At 36.3% G+C, this 11,015-nt stretch overlaps 2 protein-coding genes across 2 annotated transcripts; both read left to right on the top strand.

Annotated features, from left to right (window-relative positions):
* Positions 1 to 2,562: 2,562 nt before the first annotated feature.
* On the top strand, positions 2,563 to 8,476 carry LOC110806160 (general transcription and DNA repair factor IIH subunit TFB5). The gene is made up of 3 exons (XM_022011791.2): positions 2,563 to 2,864; positions 7,616 to 7,671; positions 8,145 to 8,476. Exons 2-3 carry the CDS (start codon positions 7,637 to 7,639, stop codon positions 8,320 to 8,322), a joined length of 213 nt encoding a protein of 70 aa, XP_021867483.2. The 5' UTR covers positions 2,563 to 2,864; positions 7,616 to 7,636; the 3' UTR covers positions 8,323 to 8,476.
* A 612-nt stretch (positions 8,477 to 9,088) lies between these two features.
* LOC110806155 (uncharacterized mitochondrial protein AtMg00810-like) lies at positions 9,089 to 10,341 on the top strand. The gene is made up of 4 exons (XM_056829474.1): positions 9,089 to 9,271; positions 9,491 to 9,585; positions 9,661 to 9,989; positions 10,046 to 10,341. Exons 1-4 carry the CDS (start codon positions 9,089 to 9,091, stop codon positions 10,339 to 10,341), a joined length of 903 nt encoding a protein of 300 aa, XP_056685452.1.
* The last annotated feature ends 674 nt before the right edge of the window (positions 10,342 to 11,015 follow it).

The following is an 11,015-nucleotide window of genomic DNA, read 5'->3' as shown; positions in this document are numbered from 1 at the left end:
GTTCAAAAAAAAAAATGAATCATCTATTCCCACTAAAATCGCAAGCCCTCGATAAAATTAACACTTTAAAAGACAACTTAACAACCACTATATAATTGCCCGTTCATTGAATGGGCTCAAAAGCTAGTTTGTTTTAAAACCCGGGCACCAAAACAATTGAAACCTCCGGCTTCGGGCATCAAAGCATGAATTAGAGGTATAAAAGATGAAAAAGAAAACAACAACCCGAACAACAAAGAGCACCGCAACGAAAACATAACGCGTCAGTAACACCACGCGGACATAAGGTACGGCGGAGGAGGGCGAAAGAAGCGACGATTATCAGGTGTAAAACACCACCGGAGAAGAGAGAACGTCGAACCCTTCATATGTTTTTCTTGTTGTGTTAATTGTGAAAAATATTTGGCTGAATTGAAATTAACCTAGTCTTTCATTTTCTCAGATAAATGTACGATTTTTGATTAAAATTTTGAAATTCGATTTGCTATACTATTGCTCCATCATGGAGTATAGGACGCCTAAAATTTGGATTATGTTATTGTCGCATTACTTCAATAAAATCATTGTTCTTGTTTAAAAAATGACTTTTAATTTTGATTTAATAGATTAAAATAAAATTAGCTAAATCTTTAACCCTTAAAAAGTGGGAGATGGTGTACTGTTTCTTATGAACAGTAAAACTCCCCACTAAATTTGATTTTAGTTTTTAATTTAATGATACCAACAAATTTTGGTTTACTTTTCTTTTACCCTTAAAAAGTGGGAGATGGTGTACTGTTTCTTATGAACAACAGAACTCCCCACTAAATTTGATTTTACTTTTTAATTTAATGATACTAACAAATTTTGTTTTACTTTTAAATTTAAGGAAATTTTGGTAATATTAATCCAACCTTTGACCGATTTTCTTTTATTAATCCCACCTACGACATATTTTATAATAATCCCACCTTTACTACCCAACGACTTTTATTGAGCTTAAGTGACCGATAAACGGTAAAAAAGTCAACGAGATGATGATGATGAATGAATATATTGAGGGAGAAGAGGGAGATTCTTACTTCCACGTAGGGAATATTACTTCCTATAATAGGTTTAGGACCTGTTTGGCCCAATAAAAGTCGTTAGGTAGTAAATGTGGGATTATTAAGAAATATATCATAGGTGGGCTTAATAAAAGAAAATCGACCAAAGGTTGGATTAATATTACCAAATTTTCCTAAATTTAATTCTTATCATTATTAAATTGCTTTCATTATCGGACCTCCCAAACAAGATTAAACATATCAACAAGAAGCCGTTCGATATCCATGAAATTGTCATCGACTTCGAGAAGTAAAAAAATTAATAGCACAACAAACACACGACATAACATATATTTTGAAGTAAAAATTAAATCAAAGTCGGTACAACTTGTCACGCTACCTATCATTAGTACAAATATATGTAGAGCACTAGAACAAAGTTGATACCAAATTAGTTATTCCTAAGCTATGATATTGTGAAGTAATAATTAAATCAAAGTCGGTACAACTTGTCACTCTACATATCATTATATAGAGCATTAGAAACCAATTGAGGTTGGCATGAGTGGTTAAGGGCCTCTTGCTCCTTAACCAAGGTCTCGGGTTCGAGCCTTGGAAATGGAAAAAATCTCAACTGGGAGGGATGCTGCCCATCGAGGTACCCATGCAAACTCCCACGGGAGATTACCTCGCCGAAAGCGGTGGGAACTCCTCGTAGTAGAACCAAAAATATAGAGCATTAGAATAAAGTTAGATACCAAATTAGTTATTCCAGAGCATTCCGCGTGTAACGCGCTCCCCGACCACTAATTTATTTACAAGGGCTAAACTAGAGTAAGATTAAGGCCCTGTTCTTTTGGACTTTATTGCAGTTCCATTCATTTCAGCTCAGTTCAGCTCAGTTCAGTTCAGCTCCATTCAGTTCAGTTCAAAAGAACATGTTCATCTTTCTTTGTAATTATTTTTATTCTTTGTAATTATATATTTATATATATAAATTATTATTATTATCGTTATTATTACTTAAATATTACTATTATTATATTAATATTATATGTAATTATTGTTATTAATAAATAATTATGATTATTGTAGTTATTATTTATTATTATGAGTATTGTTTTAAATATTAACATTATATTTATTCTTTATTATTTATTATATATATAAATTATTAATTATTAAATATTTATTATTTACTATTCATTCAGTTCAATTCAACTACATTCAGTTCAGTTCAGACCGTTCAATTCTTTTTTTTACGCATAGCACACCCGGTTCACCGGAGCTTAGCTCCGACTACATCCGGATCGACCCGTGTCGCACACCTTGCTTATGGTGGATGAGTCTCCAAACAAGAGTTTCTGCATACGGCGAGGCTCGAATTCGAGACCTCCCTTAAGCGGCATCAAATTGCTTACCACTTGAGCCAACTCTATGTTCAATCCAGTTCCATTATATTCGATTGTTGCCTTAAAAGGCGTAGATACACTGTGTCATCGTGTGTCACGTGAAAACAAGCCTTTTTTTTTTTTTTTTTTTCCAAACCCATGAAAATGCATATAGAAATCTTTAATTTTCACGCCTCTTCTATCTCTTCCAATCTCCGGCTCTTTAATGTCGCCGGCCGCCGCCAAACTCCCAACCCTTGTCTCCTTGTCGGAGTGACCCACCACCGCTGGTCACTCGGCTCCACGATTCTTACGAGCCACGGTTTACCCCAAAGAAACGAGCAGGTTGAAGGCTTGAAGGACATCTCGCCGCTGATTGAAAGAGCACCTGCGCTGGTTGCTCTCCGTTGTGGACCTCGTCGTCTCTAACTCCATTGCAGATTTGCAGGTACTTAATTCCTTTTTTAATTAAACTTGAACAAATTCAGAAACACACTTTTAATTCCTTGTAAATTGAAGGTAAAATAGGTCTTTTTTTTACTCTGTTAGTTTTAGATGTTGTTACTCTGTTAGTGTTAGATGTTGTTACTTGTTAGAAATTTAGATATTAGAACAATAGATTTTGACATTGTGGAGATTGGGGTGGAGAACCTGATGGTCATTTGGGTCAATTGTGTAAGTTGTGTACGAATGAGCTCTTGTACAAGCTTTACATATGGTGTTTTGTACTTCATTTTGTGGGAATCAGTTAGTTGGATTTTGGCCACTGCTTGTTTAGGTTCTAAGTTGTTTGACTTGTTTCGTGCCTTGTAGAGGTATGTTTGGCTTTGGAATGGACAAAGAATGACTATGGTTTTTTTAGTGTTTTGTGATTGTTGGTTGCTATTATGTTTTCAGTGACAATGGTTTGAAACTCCTTGTTGTTAGATTAAATGTTTATGATCAGATTGAAGGGAAGGAGAAGAACTTACATAATTCCAATTGGTAATTGCATATTTGTGTAAATAATTTAACATTTTGTAGACATATTTTACATATATAAGCATATACAAATTTTGACTGGAGTGCAATAGTAAAAAATTTAAGTACTTGAGTGTATGTTTATAAAATGTTTGACACTATTATATGGTTTAATGTGATTATAATTGTGAGTTTGTGACTTAACTTTCAGAACTATAATTTTGAAGTATTTTATTTTGTTGTAATATTGATACTTGTTACTTTTGGAATGAGTTTTTCTTTAAAGTATTAAAATTTTATATGTATGCATTGATTATTGATTGTATGGTGAGCGGTGGACGATGGTGACCCACCATCTGTGAAATCCTGGCTCCTGGTTGCCTTTGTCTTTTGGTGGATTACTGTATTACGATTATTTGCATTGTTTGTATTGTATTGCTTGCCTCCAAAATCCAAATGTAACTTGATCGCTTCTAGGGATCCTAACATTCCTAAGTTCGAACTCCAAGCATTTATGATCCAAATCGACGTTTTAACAACCACGGGTAATATTGTAGTATAATAGCTGAAGACATTAAGGCGTCATGGATCATTTTAGTTCTAGACTATTGAGTTTTGACCCGCTTTTTTACCTTTTAGATAATGGTTGGTTTTCCCGAGTTCCAATAGTTTTCTGGATGATAAGTATGATTGGAGCATCAAACTATGAATTTCGGTATCCAATTACAGTTGTAAATGCTCTCATTATGATACAATTCCACTGTTTGTTGAAATGAAGATGCTTATGCAGTAGAACATTTTTTTTGGTTGGTAAAGGACTAATTCAACTAAAAACACATGTGCTGGATGCAGCCAACCCACTTCCCCGATACTTCAATGTAGTGTTTTGTTCGCATCTTGTGCCCATTCCTTGGGTCTCGCTCTCTCTAACTTGTCTATTGTCTCTTTCCCTAAGATTATAAACCAAGGGCCAGAAGCAGATATAGAGTAACGGATTCAAAGGCGAAAATTTTACATATAATCTGGGGTGTTTTGATTTAGACTTAAACATATCTTATTGCTACACGTTATTATCCGATCCGTAGTTACTTTTTGCCTTTTTGGTGCTCGTTGAATTTCTGAAGTTATCTTACTGAAGCAAGTTCAATTAAAGAAGCTATTCAATGTTAGAATAATAATAGAATTAACTCACTACAGATCTGAATTGATAATATGTTAAAGTTCTTTGTTTTTTTCTTGTTTTCCACCTTTGTTGTGCGTAATTATTAACATTTGGACATGCATTTGTTTTTTTATTGATTGAGTATGGTCATTGATTGCTAATTGATTGAAGGGAAGGCAGTAACATGAGATTGTGCTGTGTACGTAACAGAGAGAGGTACAATGCTGCGATTGGCTATATTTTTCCTATTGAAAAATTGAAGAAACTAGAATGGTGGAGTGTAATGCACCTTATAACGGGAATGCCATTCTTTTATGTTTAAATAAAGGAGAACATATGAGTCATGACTCATTGGATTAAATAAATGGTAGAAGTGTTGAGGGTTTGTGACTTTGTGACTTTGTGGAGAGATGGATTCTTGTTCAAACATAGTCATAAGGACTCATAACAGAGAAACCCATCAAATACTTTTTCTTTAGCTATAGGAACCTTTGCTTACCGAAATAAATTTTCTAACTTTCAACACTTTGAACCTAAGCATTACTATGCAGTATATGATCTTTGATCGAAGTGCCAAAGAACTTCAATAAAAGAGAGCAGTACTTATATGGGTAAGTTCTTTTCAAGACAAAATATATAGGTATTTAAGAAAGAGTTTTTGTAAAGTTAGAGAATCTAAAGATGCTAAAGCTCAAATCATTTTTGCTTGATGATGGTAACCCCTCTTTAGTAGAATTTGATTTGACTTTAGCTGTAGTAACTTCATCATATAGGACTTGGATTCTGCAGGGTGAGGAGGAAGGGTAGGGTGATCAAGTGAAGTACTGTCAGAGTTAGTTATGGGGATGTATGGAGGGGTATAATGGGTAGAGGATGTTTAGATAATTAGGATTTAGGAACCTTAGGGGGGATTGTAATAAATAGATGAGATAAGCGAAAGGGAGGATTCATTCAGAAAAATAGATAGCTAATTGTCACTAGACTCACTAGGGGGAAAGGACCAAACCACTCGAATGTTGCCTTGTTTGTAATTGTTGCTTCTACTTTGATTATCACAAAATAGGTATATCCTTCTACTTTCCCTAAATTGATTTGCAATTCCTTTTGTTTTTTAATCCCTTGTTCTTTTCTACTCCCTCCGTCCCTTAATACTTGCACCACTTTCCTTTTTGGGGCATCCCCTAACACTTGCACCGCTTCTATAAATGAAATTGTTTACCAATATTATATTATTTCTCATACTTACATACTAACCCACCTACACCCCTACTCCCTACAAAAAATCATTTAAAAATTCACACCCCCACTCACCACTCCCCACCCCTTACACATTTCCCACTAACTATATTAAAAAAATACCCCACTATCAATTAACACCCATTAAATTAATAAGTCAATTCAAGTGTCTTAAAGGACGGAGGGAGTATCATTTTAAAATTCTTCCATGTTAGCGTGAGAGAAGTTAGGATCATCTTGATTTTTAGCAGATCCCTTGAAATTTGATTGATTTCTACAGAGCTTAGAATCTGGTTAGACTTATTCATTGATATTCAAATGTTTTACTTTATATGCTTGGAATCTGGTTAGATTTAGCTTTTCTTGTATCCGAAACAATATATCCATGCCCTTCAGCTAATTTGAGGATATGATTTATTGGATTGGTGGCCCCATTATTTCCTGCTCGGTTGATCCTCTTTCCTCTTCTTGTTTTTGCTCGTCCTTATTATCCGCGTACCTTAAAAATACACTCATTCTACAATTGACGCAGTGGTTTACCTTCCGGTGAATCTAAAGTATTTTACTGAGCAGAAAAACTTTTGGCTTCCTCCCTTATTTTCAGTTTTCAGCGTCTGTGGAGATATTGAAGTTGCACCCCACCTCTTATTTCCATCTTTCTGAATCAAATTAATGATTCAGATTAATTGCATTGCCATTTGATGGGGTAAATTTCTTGCTAAAAGGAAAGAGTGTCAGGCATGAAATTGCCCCTCAATTATCTGCTAGATAGATCTATTTTGGGATATGAGATCGGCAGCAAACTGATTAAAATCCAGGACTTGGTTTTACACTCACCTCCTTTTGCACCTCTTTAGAAGACTGGCATGTTCGTGTGTTGGGCTTAAAATGTGAGAGATTGATTGAGATATAGGGCTCTTTACGGCAGCAAGGGAGTGCATCTGTTGGCAGTGGTATTGTCTTTGTACCACCAGTAATCTTTTATTGGTACATGAAAGAATAAACATCCACCCATTCAATACATAATAAATTGCACAGGAGAACCCCCTGGAGTAGAGATCATTTACCAATAACTGATTCCGTGTTGGGGATGTAAAGTTGATCTGATGCATTCCGTAGAAGTTACAGGTGTAAGGTGTTATAGTAGAAGATGTTACTATATTTCTTGTTCCTTTCCTATTCCAAGTTCCCTGACTGAGTTGTAGCCTAATAGACTTGGCAACCACTGTTGACTTATTTGTTGAGAACCTCATTTAACGTTCAATTTTAGGCGAAATTAGAACCTCTGAGGTTCTGACTGTCACTTTGATTTTTTTCTATTTCCTCTTCAATCTCCTTTCTTTACTTGTAATCACAGCTCTCTCTGCATAGAAAGCCGCAAACTAGTGTTCTTGATCTTGTAGAAAATTTTCAATAATCATAATCCTCATACTCAGGGCCATTCATGGCATTAGTATTTAGACTCATTGGAGTTTCTGCCAACCAGGTAAGTAGCAAACTCAAAATTGCCTGTGATGTTGGACAAGTTGGGCTTATGAACAACTTGATGGATTTAATCCTGCTAGTTCACTCTCCGTTGCGTTACTTGTCTCTTTGAAATTAATGATAAAAGAAAAACCTGGAGAACTAAAAAATGCAATAATTTGTATGAACAAAATAGAACTGTAATTAGATTTCTGCTTGTTTACATAATTTTTATATGAGAATCCTTGGGACATATTAAAAAGGTTCTCCTTGACTTATGTGTTGTCTGATTTTCTGTTTGCTATTGGATTTCTGCTTCGTCATATGGCTGTTAGGTTGTTTCTTACCATTTATCCATCTGCATGTGTTTACTTCAGGTGAAGCTTGTGTAGTTTGTCATGGTGAATGCGACCAGAGGACTCTTCATTTCCTGGTATGACAGTATGATTTTTTTCATAAATTGCATTTAGCCTTTTGGATTTTGCTAACACTTTTCGTCTCCAGATCACTTTCATGCCGTTTTCTTTTGTTTTTCTTCTGCCACTTCTCCTTGTTAACCCACCAGTCTGCCACTTTACTAGAAATGCATGGAGTAGAAACTAGAAAGTCTCTCTCGTGTTGTATCTGTTTTTATTTTGGTTATTTTTTCTGCATCTATTGGCGACGATCTGATTGTACCATTGTTTGTTCTTTCTTTTAAGTCCATGTTGGATTTAATTTATATGTCTAATATGGTTTGAGTCTCAAATTTTCTCGGTCTGATATACATGGATGAATGCTAGATTTTGATTTGTATTCATGTGATCATTAGTTACCATGCATGAAAATTTCCGGTCTTTTCACTGCTCAGAAGTTCTAAGTTGTTTTTATATTTTTCCTTTTTCCGGGCGGGTTTTCATCCTCTAGCGACATACCCATGGCGCAGTTCATCATCAGTATGAACAATTCCAAGCCATCGAACCAGAAATTCATAATACATGTCCTTGATGATACTCACCTGTTTGTGCAGTCTCATGCATCTGAAATGATAAGGATTGCCATTGCTGAATTCAGAGAGACAAATACTTATGAAAAACCTCCTTGATACAACTCGTTATTCTAACCCTTTGTGATATTTTCAATTTTTAATAAATAGATTGTACTCGTGCTAATGCAACGTAGTATATTTTTAATTTTAGGCATTGTATTCTGTTTCAGAAATTTTATATTAGGATTAATATATGGAGTAAATTTATTTACACGCATGCCAGTTATTCTTTTAACGGATTTTTCATGAAATGCCCCTGAGTTTTTGCAAAATCCATTAAATACCCCTCGACTTTCAGAAATTCACCAAATGTCCTCCACTTTTAAATAAATACCGTCAACTTTACCCCTAATTAACTCTATTAATTCTTACTTATCTAATTATCCTAATTAAATTAAAAAAATACTAAAACAAAAAACTTCATTTTCCTTTATTTTTCCCTTGTGTTTTTCTCTCTCTACCCTTCATTCTTTTTTCTTGATGGAAACCATGGCAGCCATGGTAGTTCACCACCATGGTCATCCCCTTTTTCTCTCCTCCTCCCCTTCACCACCCTTATTCCTCTCCCCTTCACCATACGAAAATAAACAGATCATATTCCCAGTTCAATTCGCAGCGCCTGGTGCATCATAACTCCATCAAACAAGGTCTTCAGCCGTCATTGTATCATCACCATCCTTCCTTAATCGTGAATTTCCATATGTTGTTGTTGTCATGGTTGTTGCTAATAAGTCCGCGGTGGTGGATTTGTTGTCGGAAACTGCAGCAGTGAGGTTGAAATTGGAGGTGGGGTCGCATTGAAGACCCGCTTGCCACGGTTGTTATGGATGTGCTTCGATCGATCTTCTTCATCCCCTGCTTTGTCCTCCGACGCACCTCCTCTCCTCCTCAAGTTGTCGGCACTGTCATTGCTACTGTTGCAGCATGTTGGTTGTCGGTGTTGATGAGTTGTTGCTTCACTAAACATTTCATTAATTTCAAGAAACCAAAATCAATTACTGTGAAGGTAAATCTTGGAAGATTAATTTGGAGATGGAATTCTCGAATGTCGGTGGAATTGAGGAGAGGGATTTTGTCGGTGTTATTGTAAGGGGTGAATTAATTAGTTGAAGTAGCCCAATTGCATTCCTCCTCTCAATTGAAATTATGGTTGATTTAATTTCCAAAATTTTGGTTCTCTCTCCATATGTTCCCTGAATTTCTTGAGACAGTTTATATGCATCAGCTAATGGGTTTCAAGGATCCAACTCACCCAGATTATGTTTGTCTTTTGAAGAAATCTTTATATGGGCTTAAGCAATCCCCGCAGGCTTGGAACCAGTGATTCGCGGATTTTGCCCACTCCATCGGTTTCTCACACAGTCGATCTGGTTATTCTCTTTTTATTTATTGTAGTGGCACTGACATTGCTAATATTATGCTATATGTTGATGATATAATTCTCACAGCTTCTTCAAATTCCCTGCGAAAGTCGTCCATGTCCCTACTCAACGCAGAATTCGCTTTGAAGGATTTAGGTCCTTTAAGCTATTTCTTGGGTATCGCAGTTACCCGTACTTCGGGTGGAATGGTTCTTTCTAAGAAAAACTACGCCGAAAATATCATTGAGCGTGCCGGCATGACCAACTGCAAGCCTAGCCATACTCCAGTTGACACAAAAGCCAAACTCGACTCTTCTGCTGGAGAATCTTTTGATGATCCTTCTCATTATTGTGCTCTTGTAGGTGCCTTACAATATCTCACTTTCACCCGTCTAGACATCTCTTATGCTGTTCAACAGGTGTGCCTACACATACACGACCCCAACACATGAATGCTCTCAAGCGCGTTGTGCGCTACATTCAAGGTACAATTGATTTCGAACTTCATCTGTATATATCTACCATTGGTTCCTTTGTCCCATATACAGATGCAGATTGCGGAGGTTGCCCCGATACACGGCGATCCACTTCTGGTTACTGTGCGTTTCTTGGTGATAACTTAATCTCATGGTCTTCCAAACGTCAACCCACTATGTCTAAGTCTAGTGATGAAGCCGAATACAGAGGTGTTGCAAATGTAGTGTCCGAATCATAGTGGCTCCGAAATATATTATTGGAACTTCGTTGTCCTATCAAGAAAGCTACTTTGGTCCATTTTGATAATGTTAGTGCAATATATCTTTCCGGCAATCCAGTTCAACATTAACGCACTAAACATATTGAAATGGACATCCATTTCGTAGGTGAAAAAGTAGCCCGTGGAGAAGTTCGTGTTCTTCACGTCCCGTCCCGTTACCAGATTGCAGATATTTTCACCATAGGACTTTCGCGCGTACTCTTTGATGATTTTCGGGACAATCTAAGCGTACGAAAACCTCCAGCTTTAACTGCGGGGGTGTGACAGACTATACAAAAGTCAAAGGCAATAATATATGTAATCTTTGTATATTTAGCAAGTAAATAATATCCCTTGTAGTTAACTTAATTAGGTCCCCTAAATTAGCCTAGAATCATAGCCTAGAATCATGCTATCTGTTACATATGTTACTTTGTATATATTGATGCTAAAGGAATCAATACAAATCAAGGAAGAATACTTCTTACAACATTAAACTAGTAAGGACCGTCACATGGGCTAATGCTGGGCACTCCCTGTATTAGTAAATGTCCCTTGAACCCTCAATCTCTACTCCGCTAGATATATGTTGAGTGATCTCCTCATCAGGGATCAGAAGGGGACAAAAGGCCGTTGTGGTCAAATATGTGAGC

The sequence above is a fragment of the Spinacia oleracea genome, chromosome 5 (assembly GCF_020520425.1).
Source record: "Spinacia oleracea cultivar Varoflay chromosome 5, BTI_SOV_V1, whole genome shotgun sequence".
Lineage (NCBI taxonomy): Eukaryota > Viridiplantae > Streptophyta > Magnoliopsida > Caryophyllales > Amaranthaceae > Spinacia > Spinacia oleracea.
This window is presented reverse-complemented; position numbering and strand designations above follow the sequence as displayed.